We start from the raw sequence: 27018 nt of genomic DNA, 5'->3' as shown, positions 1-27018 counted from the left end.
AGCCAAGATCACGCCACTGGACTCCAGCCTGGACGACAGAGCGAGACTCCGTCTCAAAAAAAAAAAAAAATCTAGGATCCTAGAATCTGTTTTTTCTTTAAAAGAGAGCAAAGCTTTTATCATGACAATGAAGTTTTATTCATTACAGTGCCAAAGTAGGGGAGATTGTCCCTAGGAATCATCTGATTGAGGATTGTGAGGAATAACCAATCTTCTGTAGAAATTGAAACATAAATTGAGGCTATTTGGGTGTATGTCTGCTTAGAGGGTAGAGAGAAATAGGTAGAGTTTTTAAAACTTACTGACTTTTAAAAATTCTTTAGCATTAGTTTTGCTTTTAAAACAGTAAAAAACATAAAGAAGATAAGCATAAATACCCGTACTACATGAAACACTATCTTGGCCTTGTTTTTTAATTTTTTTTTTTTTTTTTTTTAAACAAAGTTGATCATAGTGTCCGTCTCAAGGTTGGCAAACTATGGCCCATGGGCTGAATTTGGCTGGGCACTTGTTTTTGCATGATCTGTGGATTTTACATTGAAAAAAAAAAGGATTTTGTGTTAATAAAAAATATATCATGGCATGTGAAAATTATGTGAAATTAAATGTCAGTATCGTAAATAAATTGGAACATAGCTATGTGTGTTCGCTTGTGTGTTGTCTGTGTCTGTTCTTGTGCCATAATGGCAGAGGTGAGTATTTGTGATAAAACTGTGTGGCCTGCAAAGCCTTAAATATTTGTTATCTGGCTTTTTACTTAATAGTTTGATGATCTCTGATCTATACCAGTCCTACTCAAAATGCCTTGATAAAGTGACATAAGGAGCTTGGGCCAGAATGTAAATCAAGGCATTGCTTCCTTCATCAAGAAAAGCTTACTACAAAAAAAAAAAAAGAAAAAAAGTCAGCAATGTTCTTAGTGATGTAGTTGATTAATGTTCTAGTACAAGTTCCTTATCTTACTGCAGACTGGCAGCCACTTTGAATAGCACTGATGTGTACTCTTTTGTGTGTAATTTTTAAGTTTGCACATTTTTATTTTTAATACAGAAAATTAAAAATTTTTTATAGGCTTACTAAAGAATGTACCAGTTCAATTTCACTCTCCCTTGAGGCAGTCACTTTCAACTCTTAGCTAATTCATCTCTGAATAAAACATTTACATGGCTATTTCTTAATTTTCAGTTTTAGGTACAACTCCTTTCCTTCATACCATGGAAGAGGAGGGCTTAGTTTTTTCATATAAGCACGCCTACTCATGTGGACGCACAGTGCTCTTACCCAGTTCTTCCAATATGATTATGTCATAATTTAGTTAATATTCTGTATTTATTTTAAATGATAATCACCACTGTGCTATATAGCATATTATGGCTACTTTTAGTTTCCTGCACAATTTTTTTGTTTTCCCTGGAGTTAATAATTTTTAAAATTTACATTTTTTATACACTTATTATTAATTCAACCTCCAAACTCTGTCTAAATCTCCTCCCAAGAGGAGATTCATTCAGTCTGCTAACACTATCTTGGAGCCTTGCAGCCTGCATCAATCTGGACTGGTTTCTCTTTTTGCCTGTTTTAGAGCTGTCATCTTTGGATTTCTTCACCATTGTCCTGGGGGATTTCTTTGCCTTACTCTTGGATTGGGGCTAGGATTGCTGGATCTCACAGCTTCCTCTATAATTTGCTACTTTGTTTTAGTGGCACACATTCTCTAACTTCATGGCAAAGAATGCTTGGGAGGTAAATTTTCTGAGACCTTTCATGTTCATTCTCTACATACACTTGATAGTTTAGCTGGATATAGAATTATTTTAGAAGTCATTTTCCATTAGAATTGTATCTATCAGTGTTGTTCCACTGTCAGTAGTTATCAGAAATTTTTTTTGATTTCTTTTTTCTAATGGATCTGAAACCTTCCTGATTTCTCATCCTTATATGTGTTTTTTCTTTCTGAAAGGTTTTAGCAAATTCTTTTTGATCCTAGTGTTCTAACATTTCATAGCGATGCACTTTTGTTTATCTATATGTGAGCATATTATGCCTCAATGTTTGGTTGTTTTGTTCTGAGACTTTTTCTCTCTCTTTTGTTGGTTTCCATCTAGAATCTTTGTTCTCTTTTTTTCTAGAACTCCTGTTGTTTGGTGGTTGGATTTTGTGGGCTCGTCTTCCAGTTTTTTTCTCCTATTTTCTATCTCATCTTCTATTCTTTTTAGATTTCTTTATAGTTATCTTTCAGTAGTGTTATTGACATGATACTGTTTTATTTTTTAAGAGCTTTATTTGTTCTCTGCATGTTTCTCTTTTACTATTATAAAAAGTAAAGTTTAATACTTCAGAGATAAAAATCATCTCTTAGCTTTCTGCAAAATTGTTTTTTTTTTTTTTAATTTCATTTTTCCTCCATACTCGCTATGTTCTTCAAGCCTCTCCTCTCCCCTCTTTGGGTTATTTTGGTCCCTTATTTTTCATATTAGAGGCTTTCCTCAGATATTTGCTGAGCCTTGGTTTTCTGTCTTGTTTGAGAATGAGATATTAAAACACTGAGTTTAGAAGCAATGACCCTAGTGTGGGATATAGGGTATACATATTTGTTTGTTTTTGAGACAGGATCTTGCTCTGTCACCCAGGCTGGAGTGCAGTGGTGCCATCACAGCTCACTGCAGCTTCAACCTCATGGGCTTAAGTGATCCTCCTGCTTCAGCCTCCCGAATAGCTGGGAGGTTCACGCTAACACACCTGGCTAATTTTTAAATTTTTTGTAGAGACGGGGTCTCCCTATGTTACCCAGGCTGGTCTTGAACTCCTGGGCTCAAGCGATCCTCCCACCTTGGCCTCCCAAAGTGCAGGGATTACAGGTGTGAGCCACCGTGCCTGGCCAGGGTATACATCTTGAAATCCATCTGCTTCTTACAAAGATTTGAAACCGTTCGTCGTTTTTGGTCTCATTTTTGCTTGCAATTGAGATGCTTGATTTGACAGTTTCTGAGTCTTGGCAGATTAGGGAGAGTGGGACTGCAGTATAAATCAGATTGGCTATTGTGTTTTCTCGCCACTGTCTCAGGATTTAGCTTTTGTGAGTCAGTGGAGTAAGTTACTACTCATCCATCTGCTTTCCAGCTTCCAGAGTTTTGTTGCAGTGTTCTCTCTCATTATCTTCTTCCTTTTGAGCTTATGTATAGATAGGTTATACAGATTCATTTTTTTTTTTTTTTTTTTTTGAGACAGGGTCTCGCTCTGTCACCCAGGCTGGAGTGCAGTGGCGTGATCTCGGCTCACTGTAAGCTCCGCCTCCCGGGTTCATGCCATTCTCCTGCCTCAGACTCCCGAGTAGCTGGGACTACAGGCGCCTGCCGCCATGCCCGGCTAATTTTTTGTGTTTTTAGTAGAGATGGTGTTTCACTGTGGTCTCCATCTCCTGACCTTGTGATCTGCCCGCCTCAGCCTCCCAAAGTGCTGGGATTACAGGTGTGAGCCACCGCACCCGGCCTCAGATCCCTTTTATCTAGAGGTGTTTAGAGAGGGAACCAAAATAAAGAGCTTACTTCTTTAATTGATGTGTAATATTTCAACGTAGGCTGCACCATAATATTTTAAATCAGTCCCCAGTAGGTTTATATTCATGTAGTTGAGAATTTTTTTCATTATTTAGAAAGTGGAAGAAATCTCCAACTAATTGGCAGTTATTTCCTTAGAAATGATTTGGCTCACATTTGCCAAATATGTCTATAGAAATACTAACCAGTATATACCACTAAGTGTGTTCATTTTCTAATATGTTGTAAAACAGAGATTGGCCAGCTTTTTCTTAAAGGACCACATTGTAAATATTTTAGGCTTGGTAGCCATATGGTCTCTGTTGCAACTACTGAACTCTGCCATGGTAGCAGGAAAACAGACATGGACAGTGTGTAAACAAATGGTTGTGGCAATATTTCAGGAAAACTTTATAACAATATGAAGTGGGCTGGATGGCCCTTGGGCCATAGTTTGCCAGCCTTTGTTGTAGAACACTGGATAGCAACATTAAGTTAAAAATGAAAAAAATATACATATTACTTTTTATAACCTGGAAATCAGCAGCAGTTATATATCATTTTACGTGATTTAAAATATCTGTTAGTGGCAAACAGTTTTTTTCAGGGAATCCTAAAAAGGTTCTAAGGTACCTGGGACCTTCACATAGTCTGAAAGTCCTGCAAGTCTTCCCTGAATGATTCTGCTTGTAAAGATCATGTGATTGTAAAGCCCTAACAAATAGTGATTCCCTCTTCAACAGTCATGCTGTTTTTTAGGAATTAATTGTACAGGGCCTCGCTAAAAACCTGAAAAGCCTGCAGAGGGTAACCTATGGCCTCTAACTGGGTGCCTCTGAGGCTCTACAGTTGATTTCTGGAACTGAGGCAAAGCTGTAGGTCAGAGTGCCAAGAGGCTTAAGCCTCAGAAATGTGAAACTCGACGAAGTATTCTCTGATACATGTAGCCTATTGAAAGACTGGTTCCCTTTGTCTGCTTAAGCAGTTTTACTTCTTGAGGAATGGAATGCAAAGAAAGGGCTCTCCTTGTCTCTTCAGGTTAGCAGAGAAGCATGTTCACTTCACAGCGATTAGCTGAGCTTGCCCAAGACTTTTGTGCCTGTCGTGGCCTGCCAGTTCCCTCCCTGCCTTCCCTGTGGTGTTTTAGCTGATCTGTGCTGTTTGTAGCCATATGGTCCCCTGAGCACGTGGCTTGGCTTCCCTGTTCCTGCTGCTGGATCCTTGGGCATTGCAGATTTCACAGACCTGAATAACATTGTTGTGGGGGATGGGAGAGGGATGGAGTGGAAGCTTGTCCTCAAGAGGTATCTCCTTACCACCCTGCCTGGTTAGAGGCTTGTTGCTTGGTTCTCTGTACCTATATATAGATTAAGCAAACAGAGCCCTGAACTAGGTGCTTAGAAAAGATGTAAAAGAACTAGAAGTGGTTCCTGCCTTCAAGGAGCTTACCTGCTAGGGCTTTGTCTAGGAGCGCTAAGTGGTTAACTGGCAGTGGTGGCCAAGTCCAATTTTGGAGATCAGGGTATAAACTATCCATGGGTACAGTAGATTTTAGAATGTATTTGCTTTTGTCCTGATAGTTCTTTGCTGTGCTTCCAGTCATAGCTCTAGATGGAGTTCATTATCATGTCTCTGAAAATTTTTTTCCTCAATTTTTTTATAATGACAAAGTTCATAACATAATATGTAATATCTTAACCATTTCTAAGTGTAATATGTAATATCTTAACCATTTCTAAGTTCAGTGGTATTTATATTCATATTGTTATGTAACTATCACCACCACCTATCTCTACAACTCTTCATTTTATAAAACTGAAACTATACTCAATGACAATAATTCTACATCCCTCTGTTTCCCCTCTTTCTGGCCCTGGCAACCACAATTCTACTTTTTGCTTCTGTGATTTTGACTACTCTAAGTAATTATATAAGTGAAATCAGAGAGTCTTTGTGTCTTTGTGACTGGCTTATTTCATTTAGCGTAGTGTCCTCAGGGTTCATCCATGTTGTAGGATGAGTCAGAATTTTCTTCCTTTTTAAGGGTGAAAAATATTCCATTGTATGTGTATACATTTTGCTTACAACCTGTTCATCTGTCCATGGGGACACACTTGGGTTGCTTCTACAGTTTAACTATTATGAACAATGCTGCTATCAACATGGTTATACAAATATCTCTTTGAGACCCTGTTTTCAATTATTTCGAGTTTGTACCCCAAAGTGGAATTGCTGGATTATATGGTAATTGTATTTTTAAGTTGTTGAGGGAATTACTATACTGTACCATTTTACGTCGGTGAATGAGGATTCTGCTTTCTGTACATCCTCACCAACATTTGTTATTTTCTGGTTTTGGGGTTTTTTTTTTTTTTTTAATAGTGGCCGCCCTAATGGGTGTGAAGTGATGTCTTATTGTGGTTTTGATTTGTATTTCCTTTATGATTAGTAATGTTGAGCATCTTTTCCTGTGCATTTGCATATCTTCTTCGGAGAAATGTCTATTCAAGTCCTTTGCGCATTTAAAAAAGAAATTTCAACTTTTCTTTTAGATTTGGGAGTACGTGTGCAGGTTTGTTATGTGGGTATATTGTTTGGAATAGGATCCAGTCACCCAGATCGTGAGCGTAGTTCCCAATAGGAAGTTTTTCAGCCCTGGCTCCTTCCCTTACTCTTCCCGAGCTCTAGAAGTGACCAGTGTCTATTGTTCCTGTCTTTAGTCCATGTGTACCCAATGCTTAGCTCCCACTTATATGCCTCTTTGCCTGTTTTATAATTGAGGTTTTTGTTTTTTTGTGGTTGAGTTTTAGGAGTTCTCTATATATTCTGGATATTAATCCGTTGTTGGATATATGATTGGCAAATATTTTTTCCCATTTTGTGGGTTGCCTTTTACTTTGTTGCACAAAATTTTCATGAAATCTAACTTGTACTATCATTGCCCATTCCTTTGGTGTCATATTTGAGAAATCATTGCCAAATCCAGTGTTGCAAAGTTTCTGCCCTGTGTTTTCTTCTAAGAGTTTTGTAGTTTTATAGCTCTTATATTTAAGTAATGAATCCATTTTGAGTTCATTTTTAGTTTTGGTATTACATAAGGGTTCAACTTCATTTTTTTTGCATGTGGCTATCTAGTTTTCTTAGGACCATTTGTTTAAGACTGTCATTTCCTCATTGACTGGTCTTTGCACCCATCTCGAAAATCATTTGACTATATATGCAAGGGTTTATTTCTGGATTTCATTCTGTTTCATTGGTCTGTATGTCTGATTTTTATGCCAGTACCATATGGTATTGATTACTGTAGCTTTGTAGTAAGCTTTGAAATCAAGAAATGTGAATTTTCCTGCTTTGTCCTTTTTCCGGATTGTTTTGGCTATTCAGGGTCTCTTGAGATTTCATGTGAATTTTAGGATGAGCTGTTCTGTTTCCATAAAAATAATCATTGGGATTTTGATAGGGGTTGCATTACATCTGTAAATCACTTTTGGGTTGTATTGACATCTTGACAGTATTGTCTTCCAGACCATGATCATGGGACATGTTTCCATTTATTGATGTCTCTAATTTCTTTCAACACTGTTTTGTAGTTTTCTTTGTACAAGTTTTTCATTTCCTTGCTTAATTCCTAAGTGTTTTGTTCTTTTTTGATGATACTGGGAAAGGAACTATTTTCGAGTTTTCTTTTTTCGATTGTTTATTGTTTGTGGAAATGCAGCTGATTCTGTGTGTTGACTTTATATCCTGCTACTTTGCGAATTCATTTATTCTAACAGTTTTTGCGGAATTATTAGGGTCTTTTATGTATACATCATCTGGGAACAGTGATAATTTTATTTCTTCCCTTCCAATTTAGATGCCTTTTGTTTCTTTTTCTTGCTGAACTTCTTTGGCTAGGACTGTCAGTAGTATGTTAAATGGAAGTGGCTCTCTGACATGGTTTTTAAGCGAGGATGCAGCTGAATATTTTTGGCATTATCTGGATTTCTCCAGTGTATTCCCGTGTGGTAATATGGAGAGAAACAAAAAATACCTGCCACTTCCTTGCCTTTTGCCATTTGACTTTCAGTTGAAAAGGAAGTTCTGGAGATTGTCTCACTAGAAAGGTGGGCTCTGCTGAACCAAAAAGGGGTCAAGACTTGGTTTGCAGCTTATACTAGTAAACCAGTGTGCTGCTAAGAAAAAGAAAGTGATTGAGTTAGAAAAGATTGAAAGAATATTAACCTGGCTTTAAAAATTATTATTAGAGACTTCATTTAGGTCACTCTTTAGATTTACAGAAAAGTTAAGCAGGTAGTACAGAATTCTTACATTACTCATCCATCCTCAGCCCAGTTTCCCCTGTCATTAATATTTTATGGGAGTACTGTATATTTGTTATAGTTAGTATATCAATATAGATACATTGTTATTGACTAAAGTTTATATTTTATTCAGGTATTCATTTATTTATACTTTATTTCTGTTCCAGGATACCACATTGCATTTAGTTGTCATATCTCCTTAGGTTCCTTTTGGATATATCAGTTTCTCAGACTTTTTTTTGTTTTTGATGACTTTGACAATCTTGAGAAGTACTGCTCAGGTAGTGTGTAGGATGTCCCTCTGTTGAAAGTTGTCTGATGCCTGATTTCCATGTAAGTACATCCTAAGAGTATCTGGTTTGGTTGTGCTTAGGTGCCTGGAGGTGCCTCCATCAGGATATTGTGGTTTGCTTTTGTTGAGGACGGGGGGGCAACTGTACTCTTCTGGGGGACTGGGGAGAAGAGACATAGCATACAACCTTAGGGAGTGGGAAAAACAGCCGGATGTCATGATTTCAGAGAGGAGAAGAGGTATGTGTTGTCATTCTCAGTGACCTCATCAAAGCACAGTCTCTGGTCATGCCTGTAGAAGGCCCTTTTGGGCGGAGAATCCTTTGTTTCTATCTGGTACTGGAAATTTTGGCAGCATTGGGACTATTGGTGGTTATATCCACAACTCAGGAGGCTGTTAAACAAAAAGGAGGCTTTTCTGTTTGTTTTGTGTGTGCTTCAGGGTTTTCAGAATCTGAACAACAGCAGCCCGTTGCACCCAGTAAGCACTGTGGACAGGCTGCACAGATGAGAGAGTGTGACAGAGGCTGAAGATAGGCATGAATGTTCCCCTGACAGAACTCTGTAGTTTTCTTGACTCATGGCAGCCCTTAGCCTACACCTTGTTATCATTAAACCATTTTTTCCTTTTGTAATTGGGCTTCAAGAAATGAGGAGGGAATTGGATTTAGTACACGTATTTGAGTCCAGTTAGTGACTTTTTCCATGTAGATTTCTGCTCCAGTGCCTTAGGTTATCTCTTGGTGTGTGGGGTGTGAGTATACATGGGGTTGGCTTGATTAGGGATCCGTAGCTAGCAGAGAAAGTGGGCAGTGTGGGCATACTTCAGTTATCCTGATGAAAAGCACCAGAAGAAATATCACTGTTAAAATGTGGTCGGTAATGGTGCTGATGAGCTGGCTTCAGATAGTAATCCACTCTGCATCTCACTTACTGCACAGTGCGTGGCTGTAACCAGTATTTTATTGCCGATTCCATGTCTCTGCTCAGGAGCTACTTGTTCTCTGGACAGTAATGACACAATTTACAGAGGAATAAAAAACCATAAACCCCACTTATACACACACGCGGACACGCACACATTCACTCACCCTTCCTACCTTCACCAGCAAGCTAAACCTTGCTTAGCTGGCAGTAGCAGAGTGCGCAGTTCCTGAAGAGGAGGTTTCTAATCAGGGAGATGCTGAGCCGCAGAGTCTGCTGCTGGGGCCTAAAATTTGCAGCTCCAAGAATTCATAGCTGCCACTGCTGCTGACATATTACAAGGGGTGCCTAATCCCAGTAACGTTACAGGACATCCTTAGATCTTCATTGTTCTGTAATCAGGGGGTAAAGATGTGAGGACTATGATACTTTCTTTGGTTTTATTACTCTCTAAGAATGACTAGGGAGCAGAAAACCTCTAGATATTTCTCGTGTCTTGATTATAGGAATTTCCCTATGTTTTTGGGAATTCACAATAAGAATTCGTTTTGGTTTGAGAGAAGGTGTAGATCTGTCCAGCATTAAGATTCGGGAAATCCTGTGATGTATGTGCCTTTGATACATCTGACAATTACCCTCTATCCTTTGAGTATCCATTTGGAGGAGGAGTTGTATTGATTTGCTATAGTAGCTGTTTTGCTTAGTATGGCTCAGTGGAATTTTTTTTCTTTTCTTTAGCTTGAAATTAGGATACCGGAATAGCAGATATCATGGGAACACCTCCCCACCCGCCCGCCCCGCAAAATGTTCTGTCATCCATTTTAAAGTATCTTTCTCTTCATCCAAATGTGGGATTTTGAACAACAGGGAAATCATTAGCTGGGGTCTTTCTTTTTGATCAGTTTTGTCCAACCCACTACTGGAATTCCATTACTGTGGACATTTTTACTTGACATTAGTGTGTTTAGATGGTAATGGGAATAAGGTGTACTCTATTTTTTCTTTCAGTGACTGAATCTGTATTTTTGGTCATACTGTCTAGACAGTTTTTAAGTTCTAAACTCATGAGTGTGTGTTTTTGTGATTGGACTGGCATTAAGGGTCTGTTTGGTTTGGGGTAACCAGCCCTGACCTTGGTCCTGGTATGATCACTCATCCTGCCTTTGAGTACCATTAATCTTCACGTTTTTCTGGCCAGATGAATTTTGGGTTCTGGCTCTCTGGGTTTTAGTGTTTAGCCTATGATTCTCAGGTCTGTCAACAAGGTTACAGGAGAATGGTTATGGTTATTCGAGGTTGTTGTTTTGCTGTTTTCAGGGTTGTAAGTTAATCTTAATTATAGTAGAAAATTAAAAATTTCTCCTTCTGAGCTACTCAGTTCTTTCTTAGAACTTCCATTACTTTTCTGATTGCTGGGCTGTTCTTCTCTAATCTGCTTTCATTGCTTACAGTGGTAAAACCCAGGGGTATCTTCCCATCCACCAGCCATAGTAAATCTTCTGTGGACTTACAGGTTGATTCCAGCTGTCATCTTTCTTTTTTCATTCATTCTGTTTGATGGCACTTAACTCCTCCTGTTTTCTGTCATATGTAATTTCTCATTTATGTTTTATATCCTCCTTCGGATTGTTTCTTAAGGCATTCCTTACTCTTTGGTGTGTAGTTGGCTGGTTCTTTGTGTTTCTGGTGTGTGGCTGGCTGGTTCTTTGGAAAAGGTGGAGAATTGCTGTTTTCAGAGGAAGCTGCAAGTAAATGGATACATTCTGTGCTAGAAGATCTAAGGCCTTTCAAGAAATAGTTAGGGAGGCCTCCTTTAAGATACTTATCAGTGTGACATCCATGATGGCAAAAAAGAGTCTACTTCCTTTTGTTTCACGCATAAAAGAGGAGGGAAATTTTGCCAGTCCACCCTCGCTGTGTGGCAGCTGACCCTGTAAGTTTGTTCAGTCTGGTAGCTCTTAAAGAGGCCTGATTGAAGCCTAGAAGAGTTTGATTTTGATTCTGCAGATGAAGTAGATGGTGACAGTGTTTTGTAGTCTACAGCTACCTTGTAATAAAGTGTTGCTTGAAAGAAAAAAAAAAAACAGGCATGGAATATAATTGGGTGAATTTTAGACTGCTGGCTGTATTATGCGTTCTAGTTATAACACTGATGTGGTAAGATCCCAGTTTGAATGGAGTTTTATTCTGTACACATTGTAGAATGTTCTAATAACCTTCACAGAGGAATATTTATGCTTTCGTCCTTTGACTACATATCCTTGTAATTTATCCCAGACTAGTTCTTTTTCTTCTGAGTGTGGGGTCCTGTGTTACAGATCTTGGGTTCCAAAACAAAGATGTCCATAGTAGTAGTGCTCTGAAAAGGTGGCTTTCAGAGTATCTGAGGTAATATCTCAGTAATTTCATGTTTCTGCCTGTGAGATTAACAGCTGAGCATCTCCTTTCCCATGCTGAGATGACAATTCTTTCTGCCCTTCACTTGCCTTTGATTTTTCTGCTCTCTATTGGGGCATCCTATTTTGGTTCTTTCTCATCTAGTGCTGGTACCTTCTTCAAATCCAACCCTTGCCTCTTTTTCTAGATTCACATTGAGATTTTGATTTTAGTTTAGAAACTGTTTCAAGGAAAATCTTCAATTACATGTAGAGACAGGATTTCCAGTTCTTAAGCTTTGTAGTTAACCACACATCTTGGTCAGGGCAAAAATAAAAAAAGATTGACCATCTTTATGAGTGATACAGATTTTCTCTCATTGAGAAATCATAATAAGGTCTCTGGGAACTGATAATTATAGCATAGTTTTCTCTGACATTGTTGCACCATGAAGGATGATACTGTTTCTCCCACAAATGGCTATTGATCTCACTTTCTACCTGTAAGGGTGGTGGGCCTTGCTCTTGGACATGTGATGGAGGACATAGAAGCAGGTTTAAGCATGTTCCTTTTTGCTCACAGGTGATGCAGGTTCTGAATGCTGATGCCATTGTTGTGAAGCTGAACTCAGGCGATTACAAGACTATTCACTTGTCCAGCATCCGACCACCAAGACTGGAAGGGGAGAATACCCAGGTGAGAATAGGGAAGCAGCCATGCCTCTTTGCATAAACCAAAAGGAAAAAGTTGGAGAATTAATTAATATATGATACATATATGTGGGAATGCAAAGGGACAAGTATTTTAAATCACCACAGTATTATTTTCTAATATTTATAGCCTGACTATCATTGGGCAGGTCTCAGTGTCTTGTGGCCCACACCCACTGCTCTGCCGCGTTTCACATGGGCACTGTTGGCACCTCTCCCCAGGGGGCTTGAGTGCAGTGAGGGTTGGGATATGTGAGATGGTGGATGAGTTTATTAACAAGATCTTATTTTTCTGTGAATAAGGAGAGGAGAAGGTCTGTATCTCGTGTACATTGTAATAGGACCCGTTTCTGCTGGTCATTTTGATTTGATAGTTCTTTACGTTTTTGTTCTAGGAAGAAATGAATCTTGGTATATATATTCACTGGGGTCACCTACTCATTTTTTGCAGGTAGTAACTATAATTGGTAGTTAAACTGTTTACTATTTTTTGGATCTTTTGGCAGATAGGTTGGTGTATGACTCAGGTATATCAATTTTGAGAAATGCTTTGCATGAAAACTCTAACAAGAGTTGGTATTACACGTGCAGACAGACTGATTTTTTTTGTAGTCATGACAGTTACATAGCCATAAGAGTTATGAGAGTTGGGAATAGGGATTAAGGCTGAACATTTTTGGGGGTTTCGTTATGTCATATTTTTACAGACATCTTTACCGCTTCTATGTTTGTCCACTGATAACTGAAGTGTGTGATTGTGTTGACTAGTTATAGAACTAGTTCCTTAATGAGAGCCAGCGCCAAAGGCAAATATTTGGACAGTTTTCAGAAATTAACTATTGTGGATTGAAGTTTAGTGCTGTGTGTACTATCTACTGCCTGCTTTTTTTTTTTTTTTTTTTAAGAAACAGAGTCTTGTTATTTTGCCCACACTGGAGTGCAGTGGCTATTCACAGGTGTGATCATTGCACACTACAGCTTCAAACTCCTGGGCTCAAACAGTCTTTCTGTCTCAGCCTCCTGAATAGCTAGGTCTATAGGTGTGAACCACTGCACCCAACTTATCTACCTTTTTTTATTTATCCCTTTGTACAAAAGGGATGGGATGAAAAAATCCCTTCTGTACAAAGGGATAAATGAAAAAAGGTAGATAAGTTATTTTCTGTACAAAGGGATAAATTAAAAAAGGTAGGTAAGTTGGGTGCAGTGGTTCTAAAGGTGTGAAATTTGCTTTTCTGATGTTTTGCACATATACATATCTTGGTTGCTTTCACAAGTTGAAATTCATGCATTGTTTTCATTTGTGTGAGAGTTTAAAGACAGCACATTAAGAGTAAAATAAAAATTTGATTGTCTTTTGAATCAGATCATGCATAAAAAACACATACAGGATGGGTGATTTGAATGTCTGGCCAATCAGTTTTTTCTCTCTGTTTTTTTCCCTTAGAGAAGGCAGTTTAATGCAGCAAACAGTATTATGGTAAGGTTGAGAATTTAAATGCATGAAAGCTTAGAAATGCCAAAATAAGGTTCTCTCAGTAACTGTAGCTCTGCCTCATTGCACAGAGTAAATACACATCTCCAATTTTATCAGTATTGGGAGTAGTCCACAATTCTGCATCTGTGCTGTACAGTTGGAATTAAGGTTCCCACAGCAACCACAACTTTGAAATTCTTGAACGTTAGTTTTTGTGCCTGTATCATCAGCCAGTGCATTATGTTAATGTAGACTATATAGCTGAATTTTAAGCAGTTTTTAGGGGGATGGGGGTGTTATAGCTTAGGTAGGATGATAGCAGGTTTTCTGAAGTAAGCACTAACCTACTACTGAGTATTTTTAGTTTTCCCAGGATCCTTTGGAACTCGTCAGTGGGTAAAAGATGCGTTTCCCTTAGCCTAATGGCTGATGGGAAATTGTTGAAATTGGAGTATTTCTTAGTTTAGGCAGAATCCTGATTGTAGAATTTTTTGTCTCTTACAAGGCGTGTTACCTCTTTTTTTTCTTCTTTTTTCTTTATTCTTTCTTTTTCTTCCTGTTCACTCCTGAGATCTTACTCCATTTTAAGACAGTTCTAAGTAAGGCTTAGCTGCGACAATCTACAACATATGGCTTATGAGGAAGATGGAGGAATGATTTCCATTATTTGTCTGTTAAAGTCCTTTGGAAGAGTTTAGTGAAGGGCCACATAAGAAATAAGTTAATATAATGAACCTTGAGTGTAGTGGTGGAAGGCACCTTGAAGAGTGGCCAGTTTTGATGGGTGGTCTCGGTGATCTTCCCAGGTCAGCTGCTGTATATTGTGAGTGTCAAAGATGAGAAGTGAGTCAACAGGAGGAATGGCTCTCTAGGCCAACACTGTCTGACAGATACATAAATGTGAGCCACACATGTGAACTCTATTTGTTATTTTAAATTATTACGTAGCTAAGTTAAAAAACTAAAAAGAAACATTAATTGTAATTTTAAAATTTGACATATCCAAATTATATCATTTCAACATTTAATGAATATAAAAAATAAATGAGACATTCTCCCCCTTTTTAAAACCAAATATTTAAAATATGGTATGTACTGTACATTGGCGCTACATTTTAATTCATTGTAGCATATTTCAAGGACTCAATAGGCACATGAGGCTAGTGGCTACCATTATGATTAGTGCAGCTTTCGAAATTTGCATAAACAGGTAGTCATTGTTGATATATATTTACAGATGCTTATTTTGCACCAGATACTGTGCTGGGAGTGCAGCAGGGAATAAACAGATGTCCTATCTCTGCCTCATGGAACTTTAAAGTCTAATAGGGGAAATACACAAGTAATTTCATTTATCTTAAGTGCTATGAAAGAGAAGCTTAGAATTTAGGAGAGTGCGTAGTCTGGAAAGGCTACTTTGAGGAAGTGACATTTAAGGCCTGAAGGGAGATTAGGAATTAGCTAGATAAAAAGTGGGAGAAGACAGTTTCTGACCTGGAGAGCAGCAATGACAAGAATTAGGTGAGTTTTGGGGACTAGAGAATGGATGGCTCTTGTGGATGGTGCATGAGTGGTATGACACCTGTGTGATACGAAACCATAGGCAGTGTCAGATCAAACATGTCCTGTGAACATCTCAGGATACTCAGGAAGGGAGAGAGAAAATGGGGCATATGATGAACTGCTAGTGATTTTGTATGACTGCAACAGAGGATAAATTTCAGGGGAGTGTTAAGAAATGGGCCTGAAAGTTAGACAGGTGCCACTTGTTGAAGGCTTATATGCCATGCATTTTAGGTTTTATCTTGAAGAATTTTGAACTGGTGAATGGCATGTTTGGATTTAAATACTCTTGTTTTGGTTGTTTGAATTTACAAGATATGAAAGCAATTTGCATATAAAGAGAATGTTATGCCTGGTAAAAACTTATTTAGCAAGGAACTCTGGATTTTCTTTTGGTAAGCCTCAGTTGACCAAAGACTTGGAGAATGACGTGATGAAGAGTTAATGTCTTAGGAGACGTTAACTCTTTCAGGCTAATGAGTGAGAACTGTGGATGCTGCTCCAGCAGTCTTTTTTTTTCTTTTTGAGACAGAGTCTTGCTCTGTCACCCAGGCTGGAGTGCCGTGGCGCGATCTCAGCTCACTGCTACCTCCGCCTCCCGGGTTCACGCCGTTCTCCTGCCTCAGCCTCCCGAGTAGCTGGGACTACAGGCACCCGCCACCTCGCCCGGCTAATTTTTTGTATATTTAGTAGAGACGGGGTTTCACCGTGTTAGCCAGGTTGGTCTCGATCTCCTGACTTCGTGATCCGCCCGCCTCGGCCTCCCAAAGTGCTGGGATTACAGGCGTGAGCCACTGCACCCAGCCTCCAGCAGTCTTTCTTTATACTTGCCTTTCAACTTAAATAATTCCCCCACCCCGAACCCCTGCCGCTTTCCTTGGCCTGGGATTACTAAAATAAAAAAGAAAAAGAAGAAGAAGAAAAAAGAATTCCCCAGAGCTCTTATAAAGTGTACAAGATCTTGCTCTATGCTTATCTTAAAGTTACCAGAGATTTACAATATGGGTGTGGTAAGAAACATCACCTGGGCATCCTAGTGTGACTGTAACTGTGTTTAAAGACTGAGCAGCAGGCATCCTCTTGGAGTCAGGTTTCTGATTTCCTTTACTACATACCAACTGTTGTGACAGTCACAAGTGGAGCGCAGTCAAGTATTCATGACATGGATGTTGAGGCCAGGACCTCTGTTAGCTCATATGGCATCTTTGTGGAAATTTAGAGAAGGGTACTGCTTCCTGTCAGCATCATGCCAGGGGCCATGACTTGGCAAGCAGAATGGAAGCTAAATTTTAGCTTCTGTTCGCCCTTTGTCCCCTTTGCCAGGTATACTTCTGCAAGGCACAGCATATTGGCAAGGCAAATGGTACAGCCATTTCTGCAAGGCAAAAATATCGGCCTGCCCTAGTTAGAACAGGCTGGTAGAATCTCCAAGGAAAACATCAAGGGCATTTTTTGGGAATTTAGGAGTGGTTTTGTAGTTGTGGAAACATGGAGTGCTTGAGGATTGTTAAGAGGTGAAGGTCTGCGATGGATGGACTACGGAGGGCCTTGAAAGAAACACTAAGGATATTACCTTCTCTCCAATTACAGGACTCTGCCTGGGGGTCAGTGGCTTTGGCATGGAAAGGATAACTTGATAACTTATGGTACCAGAGCCTTTTCTAAACTGAAGAACAAAGCGGAAGAGGGTGCAGAATAAGGAACTAGATGAGTGGGTAAAGAGGGAAAGTCTGTGGCATGGGCTCCCTCAAGGACAGGCAAATGGGGGTAGACATTCCTGCTCTAGTGCAGGCCTCCACTGCTAGCTCCCAGATGAGGACTCAGTGGGACTTTACCTTCAAGGAAGCATGGGGGAGGTTCTTTTAATATTTTCTTCCTCCGAGACAACTCTACATTTGGAGGATAGTAGGGCAAATTGTTTTTTTCTGTTTTGTACACAGAAACGAGTTCATTTCTCTTAAATTATACTGGAAGATGAGCTTTTTGCCTATTGCTAACCATATTTCCGCTCCCTTAATTTGGTTACTTTCTAACTGGAGCCAGAGGAAGTACTTGGACTAACATTGTGATCAAAGGAACTGTTTTCACCCTAGGCTCTCCAGTGTTACCCAGGAATTCATGGGTAGCCACTTCTGGATTTTGGCTGGAGCTTGGTTTGTTGCTAGATAGTGTTATGGGAGAGTTAAAAGGTGGAATGTGCAGTATTTCCCTCTATAGGATTCTAGGTGGATATGTCTGATGTTGTTGATGGTGTTTCTGTGGCACCCTGCTTCTGGATTAATCCAGTGTCAAGTCGTAGGAGATGTTAACTCTTTCAGGCTGAGAGCCAGTTAAGAAAGCTGACATGTGATGCTGTCGTGAACCTGGCCATGTATCAGAGTTTCTCTAAAGGTATAGTTTGTTTTATCCAGTTGTTTGCTTTAAAGAAATGTGCTTATCTTGGAGAAAGGCTGTGGGTTTTCTGAGCTGCTGCCTTAAAGGAGATAACGCGTTGTGCGGATCTCAGGACTTCCTAGAGAGCGCTTGGCTTTGATCTGAAATGGAAAGCCTAGTGCTCTCTTGCCCAGGGCTGCTGTGGGTTTTGTGTTACACTTGGAGTGTTAATGACAAAGGAAAGAGCCCCCAGGCATCCGATGAAGGGGCTGACTTATTCTCCCTGAAGTCTGTTCTTGCGATGCTGTTGTAGTTGACTAAGAGATACAGAGCTGAAATTTAGCTTGAAAACAGGTAACATAATTTACCTAATCCCCAGGTGTTAGTGTATAAAGTTTGCTTTAGGTTGCTGGGCCTTTTTCTCAGATTCCTTTTCTTAGCTGTCTGTCTCTTCCATTCTCTCTCTTTGTATCTGTTTCTCTGTCTCTGACAGCCCCCACTCCCAGCGCTCCTGCTTAGTATTTAGTATGTTGGGAAGGAAGTGTGGAAACCCAAAGGTGGAGTCTTTCCCTCAGCTGGTAGTCACCCCCTGCTACCAGCTTCTATTCATTTCCATCACCCTGTCTTTTAGCATCCTCCCTGTGAATTCATTTACCACATAAAGGTTTGTTCACACCAGAGCCTCCAAATATTCAGACCTGGGCACTAAAAGATCAGTTTTATTAAAGCTGCCATCTGCTGAACCTCCCAGTGTCCTTGTTGCCTTCGTTTGGGGAGTCCATCTCCCAGACCTGGCCACCTGGCTCTCCAGGGCAGGCAGGTAGGAGAGAGGAGCTGAGATAGGTGCATTAGTGATGCCCTGGGATTCTTAAGGGCTTTTTGTCAGAGGAAGGGTCGTGTAAGGCACTGATAACTCCATTCATTATACGGGGCTCTGGGGTGCTTTGCCATTAAAAGCGATTTTCCACCTATTCCCTCCAGTTTAGATTTCTAAAGGCAAAATGACTGGACCCTCTGGACCCTCAAGCCAACTTTGCCAACTCTGAAACGCATGCCAACAGAAAGCTGTGGGGTTAGAGACCCTAAGTGAAATTGGAGCAGGCCAGTAAACCCACTCACTGTGATCTGCTTGTGACTGCTTGTGACATAAGGCAAATAGCAAATTAGAGAGGGACTCCAGCTTGGCGTTAAGGACCTTGGAGAAAAGTAAAAGCTCTTTGAAATGGATATAACATTTCACCAGTCTCCAATGGAGAGATTTTGGGACTGCAGCAATGTGATCAAAAGATGCAGAATATGTCAGAGGCTGGCGGAGGCATTCTGTACGAGTTTCAAATTTGTTTGATCTGGGCATTTTTGAGAAGAACACTTGAAATCTTCTTTGTTAGAAGACTGAAAAAAAAATTACTATTAGAAGACTGTGGGTGGGTCTTAGCTCATCTATTTAAGATTCCAGGATATATGTGTCCTGATTTTTAAGATTAATATCTGGGTCCCACCTCTTAAAACATCCCTGTGACCTATTCCCGAGCAGTAGAGGTCAGGGAGTAGGGAGACAAGCCTGCCTCCTCGTGATGAGGTCAAGACATTTGGTATCTGGGTAGATAGCAGACGTTGCTGAAGTGCACATTTTACTGATCTCTAAGTGAATTTTAAACTGGAGGACAGCATGTGCCTGTCTTGTTGCCCTTTGATTTCCTTTCTTCTCCCCATTACAAATTATATTTTCTTTCATTTCCTTTAGTTATGTATTCCCTTTCCCAGGATCTTGGTTATTTCCTTCAAATAATTTTTTGGGATTTTAACAATCTCCTGGAGGGTCTTGGTGGTTTATCCCTGAACTGGGTGCATTTACTTCTATCAATCTATATCGCTCTCTTCCTTTAATCTAATCACTATCACACAGTTCTACATTTTCAATTTATCTAAATCTTTCTAGTGCTGGTGTGTTCATATTTCTTGTCTCTTCTCGATCTTGTGACCTTCAGTAATTCTGTGTTGCTTCTAGAATTGACAGCATCATCATATTCACTGCCCTGTGAGCATTTACTATACCTGCTGTGCTGAGGTAACCCTCTTTCTTGACCTAGTTCTTGAAGGCCCCTTTAGGCCAGAGACTTCCATACGCACCATCTTTCCCTTCTCTGTAGCATCCTGTACTGTTTATTTGTATACATCCCTACTTTCCATTGTGAAATCTAACCTCTTCCAAGGCCAGGAATGGAAGGGTCTTCCCAGCTTTATATCCCTTCTTCCAGAATCTTACAGAGTGCAGTGAATAAATAAACATTTAATAAACATTGGAATCAGAATATCTTCTGAGGCATAGACCTAATTCCATATATTGCTTGTGCGTGGGCATCATTTTTACCACCTCCCCATCCTAACCCCCTTGACTGCTCTGACAGCCACATTGGATACCAATGTGCTGGTACCCAGCTATCTCAGGAGGAAGGTTTTGCACTCCTGTTTTTTACTGCTTCCTAATTGGATTGCTTGTTTTGCTGGCTAGGTCACACATGGCTGTTTTCTGTAGCCACTTCTTCTTCTACACTCCCAGTTTTAATCTAGTTGCTGCCATTGGGTTGACTCGCCCTGCCTCTCTCTGTGTGGTGGTTTTCCTCATAATGTGTATTCCATTAGCACAGTGCAGATTGAGTTTAGTCCACCAGAGGGGTTAATTTCACGATTTTAACTGCTTTTGAAGATTGGTCCCCAATTGACTTTCTTTCAACACCTCTACTCTGATTCAGGCTTTTCTGAATATCTTCCTTTCATATTAGTTCAGGTATCTTGATTCGTTGAAGTTTATAGTTGCAGTTTTTACTGAGGGGTGTGTATATATTTTACTGTTGTCAACCTTGTTGGTTGTCAGATTATTTCTTTGCTTGGAACTAATTTTAAAATCAATTAGAGATTTTTCCCTTCATCTTTCTCTCTTTATTTATGAGATACTGATTGCAGAGCTACCTACACTGTGTTTAGGTAAATTACCTTTTTTTTTTTTTGTATAACATTTATATTCAAGGCAAGTTTAGTGCAGTCATCCAGTGCTTCGCATTTTTGCAGGCCAATTCTGTAGGTTTCATTCCTTGGTGGGCTAATTAGCTTTGTACTGGGAAAATTTTGTGCAGTTCAGAAACCAAATATTTAAGTTCCTCATATACATTAGTCACTGTGGGTCTGGGAAATTACTTTTATGAATAAGGTGTTTATAATTTTAGGATCCATATCTCTAATCCTGACAAGTATGTGTATGTGTTATGGTCGGTCACCAGGTAGACTTTAGACTAATGATGGATTATGGATGAAGCAACATCATTTCTGTCACTGTTCTAAAAAAAGGCTTTTCAGAACTGAGAGTGGAATGGGAAGCTTAAGGACACAAATGATTGCTTTTTTTCCCCTACCAAATGACAGGCCAATTGCTTAGGCATATTTTTGATGTCACTTTTCATTTTAGCCTTCCTCTGAAAATCTACAGTCAGTTTATGGGCTGTTCACGTTGGACAGCTATTTATTTATTTATTTATTTATTTATTTGAGATGAAGTCTCGCTTTTGTTGCCCAGGCTGGAGTGCAGTGTGGCGCTCTCTGCCTCTGCCTTCAAGCGATTCTCCTGTCTCAGCCTCCCGAGTAACTGGGATTACAGGCATGCACCACCACGCCTGGCTAATTTTGTATTTTAAGTAGAGGTGGTGTTTCTCCATGTTGGTTAGGCTGGTCTCAAACTCTGACCTCAGATGATCTGCCCGCCCAGCCTCCCAAAGTGCTGGGTTTGCAGGCGTGAGCCACCGCGCCTGGCCTAACATTGGACAGCTCTTAGTCTCACCATCTACTCTGATAGCTGTCTGTTTTTGGCAAATGCCTTTGCCTGGTTCAGTAGTATATTGGTGGCCACCAAGGCGTATTGCTGTTTCACAGTAAGGTCTCTATTCAGTTTAGCTGTGAAGGCATTCTGGAGACTTTGTGTTCCTTGCCTTTTCATTTCTCTGTTAGAAGCCACTGATATAATAGCCTTCATTCCTTGTTTCACTTTATTAGGCAATTAGTGTGGATAAGCAGAAATATCCCCTTTGTATGTGTTCAGACATTGGTCTCAGAATCTGCTTACCTCTGCTGTCCCGCTGGTTCTGGATAGCCCACATGATGGACGCCTGGAGTTCTGCTGTAAAATACTTTTTCATTTTTTTCTGCATTTTTTTCTCCTTCCCTACTTAGTTTGATTTTTTCTGGGTCATGTAAATTTGTCATTTCTTCAAATCTGTTGCTAACTAACTGCCTAGCACATAGTTGATACTCAGGTGTTATATATATAGTGTCTCACTGCATTCTCATTGGGGGTCTGTACTCATTATTCATAATTTGGGGATATAGGGATGGGCAGAATACGCTGACACCTGGCTTTCTGATTCTACCACTCTGCCTTTCCTAGGACATGTTCCTTCACTAGTGGGAACGCTGGACTTTTTTCACATGCTGTTGTCTTTTGTAAGGTGGGCCACAATTAGGAGAAAGCCACATTCATATTCGTATGGAGCTGCCTTTAGCAGCATCTGCTTCTCCAGCTGGAGAGGCTTGTTTTAGAACGACTGGCATGCGGAAGCGGTAGGTGGAGGTCTGGGAGGGGCTGTGTACCCAGGGCTCCCTTTCCAGCCTCCCGTCTCCCTTAGGCTCTTTCTGGCCTGAGGCCTGGTCCCCATGGTTGGGGGTACAGACTCGACTGCCTGCCTGATTCTGATTGCACCCCCTTTCCTCTGCTTCATACTGCAGCTGCTTTGAGCGAGTGCACTGTGTTCTGCACGGGAGAATTGGCAGACAGATCTACATGCTGATTTTGGCCATTGGGACATCCAGGATTATTAGGCCAGTTTGTACTTTAAGAGGAGGGAGCCTTGACATCGCTCAAAGCAGCTTATTTTATTTATTTCTAATAAAGGGGAAAGAAGCTAGCCCAGCCCTTCACTGTTCCTTTCAACGTAGCCGGCTCAGAGTTTTCCTCGGGAAAACATGCAGGGTTCCTCCCACCTGCTTGAGCCAGGCTCTGTCCTTCCTTTGCAGATTGCCCTGTGGTACCTGCCTCTTCACTCTCCTAAAGCTTTTTGGCTTTACCTTTCTTCCCTCACCCCTCCCAGTTTTCCCTCAGAGGACTGACTGGTTCTTTCAGCCTAGACACTCCTGTTTGCCTGCCAAGTTACCCTTCTTCCGGAGGTGCATAGCCTCAGCACTGTCAGAGTTTAGGAAAACATAACCTCCTCCAGTAAGAAGCCAGTTATAACAACGTTTGGACCCATTGTTCTTATTATTAGATATCCATAAAATCTACCTGGTAGAGAATCGTCACTGGGGCTCTGCTGGAGAGAAATGTCTCAGTCCTAAAAGGTACAAATTAGTACCAGAGTACCTGATATTGTAGATGGAAACTGACAAACTGGAAACTCAGTGAGATAAAATCCTATGCCTTTCGTCTCTCACTCCCATCACCCAGCAAGAAGTACATTCTCAGGGCAGAAGCTGATGGTGTTGAATGTCTCTCTTGTCTCTTTGTCTAGCAGTATAGTGAAATGTGCTCTAGTGGGAATACACTCTCTCCTTGCCCTTGTGCCCACCCCAGAGATGGAGGATCTGGAGACTTTGGCCCTTTTGGCCAAGCACATTGTCTTCCTCACCTCATGGTTCTCAAAAGTTTTGTTTCTTTGTTTGCTTTCGCGTTTTGACTTGTTAACGTTTCTGGAAGTGTCTGAATATAGATACTTCTATATAGAAGTATCTGAATAAAGAGTATAGGTATGTGCTTCTGCTACTTTAGTTTTCATCTGGATTTCTTTGAATTACCCCCCACCCCGTGCCACACTGTAGTTCCTTCCATTTCCACCTGCTACCCTCCCTCTTGGAGTGCAGAGGGAATTTGTAAACTTGGGTTTGAATGATGAGGTCATTTCTGACCAACACAATTTGGTCGTTCTATTAGTTGTTCCTGCAGACCTTACAAAGGAGTGTGTTGCTGTTCTTATATGCCCTTGTCTTGTGTTGTTCAGAAATCCTCTGTGCTATGCTTTGGATGCTACATGAGCCTGCAAATGAATGCTTAGCATTGTTGAAATTGACTGCTGCCCTTTAGCTGTCTGGCTTTGGGTTCGGCCAGAAAGAGTGGCATCTTTAACCTGAGTCACTTTTTGAAACATGGACAACAATGAAATTGTATTCTAGTTTTATTGAGCAACCACATTTGAGCTGCTTATTAAATACAATTTTATATTCTAGAAAACCACATTTATACAGTTTAAGCAAGACCAATGTTCTTTTGCTCCTAGAAGTTAAATAAATTTATATCTTAATTGGTAAAATCTCTAAATCTGTAGCTTGTAGGTATTGATTTCAAGAAGACACCTCACTGATCACAGAAACGAGTGAGTGGATGCAGCATGCTCATGGTATGGCCCAGTGTTCTTCATTCTGGCTTATTTGTAATGTCAGGTTTCAACTTTGGTGTTTGTAAATAGTGGCAGGAGGTTTCAAAACTCCAGTTGTTTAGAGGCTGTAAGATTTACTTCCTTGATGCCTATGGAAGGAACCAGGCTTCGGACAGCTGTGGTTCAAAATACTTTTTTCAGCTTCTTTCTCATTTCCTTTTTCACATCGATCTTTAACTTTCTCTCTCTCTCTTCCCTCCCCCTAGCTTGATCTTCATTTTTACTGTCTTGGTGTTGGTCAGGATTAATATAAGGGAGTGAGGAATGAAGAGGTTAGTTTTATTTCCCCTTTTCTCCCTTTACCTTAAGTCCACACTGACTCTGTTTTCTGCCTAATTGTAACCTACTGCCATGGATAATTGAGGGATGGAAAGTCCCTCGTGGTATTTGAGGTTACTGATTTTAATGCAGTAGACAACTGGGAAGATGTAAAATCTAAGGAAGCAGTTTTGACTCTCCCACCCCCATGCTTTGTATATCTTTCAGTGATCGTGGTGTCCCTAAAGTAATTTTTGAACAGTTCTAAAGCTGAGGAGTAGGGACTGTTTGTTATTTCTGGCTGCAATTTGACTTTGGTACATCTGTCTTTTACCTAGGTCCCCTTCCCTGCTAGGGAAATTATGTCCATATGTATGTTTCTAAGGTATCCCCTGATGCAGAGTTTTACAAGGGCAAATCATTTGATTGTTAACTGTTAGATTCACTGCAAATATGGCTGCCCAACATTATTGCTTCTCATTTGCTACAAATGAGCTCCAAGTTTTCTGGGTTTACACAGGACTGCTCTGAGGACAAAGATTAAGTGGATTTCTGTTGATGCCATATATTTTGATTGCACAGCAGAGTCGCAGTGTGTATTTGGGGCCTGCCACTGACTGCCACTGCCCTTCTCTTCATGGTTTCTCTCCCTCTCCTCCCTCTAAGCCCTAGCTGAGAGGCACAGGTGCGTGCCCCGTTGACTCTCATGGTGAAATCTAGTTGAGCTTTTCCCTTAGAGTAGAGGTCAGATCAGTTTTTCTTAAGATGTAGTTCATAAGCTACTTGTGTTAAAATCTCTGATCAGAATGTTCATTTTTCACAATTGCCAGGTATCTCTATTGCACTTCAGCTTGAGAACCACTGTTCTAGATTGTTGCTTGTAGCAGTGGAAGAGTGAGGGCTTAGTAAAGCTCTCTCTCCAGGATTTTGGTCTCTGACAATGCAATTTTTCTTTTTTGAGCCAGACTTCAGTGCAGTAATATCTTTGCAATTTCCTGTGTGAGATTCTCTGCTCCAGGTCTCAGAGCCAGATGCTAAGCAGACATGTCCCTCTTAGCTTAGAACATCTCCTGAGGATTCCAGCGAAAGGAGATGTAAGAGTTCTGCCTGAAGAAATTTATCTGCTTCAGAGAACAGAGTTCTCGAGGGAATAGTAGAGTTTCTTAGGGTTTATAACATACTATTTGAGCTGATGTTTAGATGGGGTCTGCTATTTACAGTTTCAGGGTGAGTTTTACTTCATGACAAAAAGAGAAAAGGTTTATGAAGTGGTTCCTTGTTAGATCTGGGGTCACACCTCATGTGCGATTATATTAGCTGAACTCGGTGTGGCAGAGAAAAGGATGCAGGTTAAAGAACAGGTTTGCCTCTGGCGTGTGCAGGCAGCCCTCCAATGGTTGGAAGAAAATATAGGTGCTTTATGGTACATACAGAGAAGGTAGGAGCTTCATGGTGTTTCAGAATACAGCACAGCAAAATCCTCAAGCGCCTTCGGAATTGTGACTGAGACCCTAACACAGTGTGCAGGTTTAGTGTTAGCAGACGATCTGTATTAGGACTAATGGAGGAAATCTTGTCCTTGTTTTGAGGCCTTACAGTAGTCTTCTGCTGAGTTCTTTTCAGGACTCAGCTCTGAGCATTACAGGATGAGAAATGCTGTCTGTTAGACTAATTGTCTGATTTATGCTAAATAAATGCACAGATGTGATTTAAAAGTCAGTTTTGGGGTTTATTAATTTATGATGCAATTTCCAGCTGCCAAATAGACCAAAATGTTTTGATGGGCCAAGGGCGTTCTTTCTTGTGGAGGAAGTTTGCTTACAGAGTCTGAGTAAAGGAGATTGCTGGATACTGAGGAAAACTAAGGTGACCCTAAGTATGTGCCTGGCCCAGGCAGAGTGTGAGGTGCTGGGCATGCACTATTTTGTTGACTCCTCTACCCTGTCCTTGGGAAAATAATGACAACTTGCTCAGGGTTCCTTCTCTGGTAAGTGGAGGAACCAGGATTCTATTTGCCTCCAAAAGTGCCGCCTGGACCTGGAGGTTGGTTGGGTGGGTTGGTGGCCTTCTCCCTTGGTGTTGACTGGACTTCTTCCTGAGCTCAGGTTTTTCAGGATTTCCACTATCTACCAGAAGCTGTAACTGGCTGTCTTTGTTACTGTAACACATGCTTTCTTATTTCAACATATTTTTACAAATGAAAATATTTCCTACAACCATTTTTGGAGGCACCATAATTTATATCAAGAGAGGCTCTAGAGCTGGGCATGGTGGCTCATGCCTGTAATCCTAGCACTTTGGGAGGCCAAGGCAGTAGGATTGCTTCCGGCTAGGAGTTCCAGGCCAGCCCTGGCAACATAGTGCGACCCCCATCTCTATAAAAAAGAAAAAAATACCTTTAATTTTAAAAAAAGGCTGTAACTTATATTTCTAAAGGGTGACCTGTTTTTGTTTTTGTTTTTTTTTCTTTTTGAGACAGAGTCTCACTCTGTGCCCAGACTGGTGTGCAGTGGCACGATCTTGGCTCACTGCAACTTCCACCTCCTTGGTGGAAGTGATTTTCGTGCCTCACCCTCCCGAGTAGCTGGGATTACAGGCATGTGCCACCACGCCCGGCTAATTTTTGTATTTTTAGTAGAGATGGGGTTTCACTGTGTTGGCCAGGCTGGTCTCTAACTCCTGACCTCAGGTGATCCCCCGCCCAGTTCGGCCTCCCAAAATGCTGGGATTATG

General features: G+C 40.5%; 1 protein-coding gene across 1 annotated transcript in view; it reads left to right on the top strand.

Moving 5' to 3' along the window:
- The window catches only part of SND1 (staphylococcal nuclease and tudor domain containing 1), a 441984-nt gene that overhangs the window by 59930 nt on the left and 355036 nt on the right, over window positions 1-27018 (top strand). Inside the window, exon 10 of the mRNA XM_011995923.1 lies at window positions 12014-12127. Coding sequence (XP_011851313.1) covers window positions 12014-12127 — 114 coding nt within the window. The remainder of the gene's footprint in view (window positions 1-12013; window positions 12128-27018) is intronic.

Source organism: Mandrillus leucophaeus, unplaced genomic scaffold (genome assembly GCF_000951045.1).
Source record: "Mandrillus leucophaeus isolate KB7577 unplaced genomic scaffold, Mleu.le_1.0 Scaffold5, whole genome shotgun sequence".
NCBI classification, from domain to species: domain Eukaryota; kingdom Metazoa; phylum Chordata; class Mammalia; order Primates; family Cercopithecidae; genus Mandrillus; species Mandrillus leucophaeus.
This window is presented reverse-complemented; position numbering and strand designations above follow the sequence as displayed.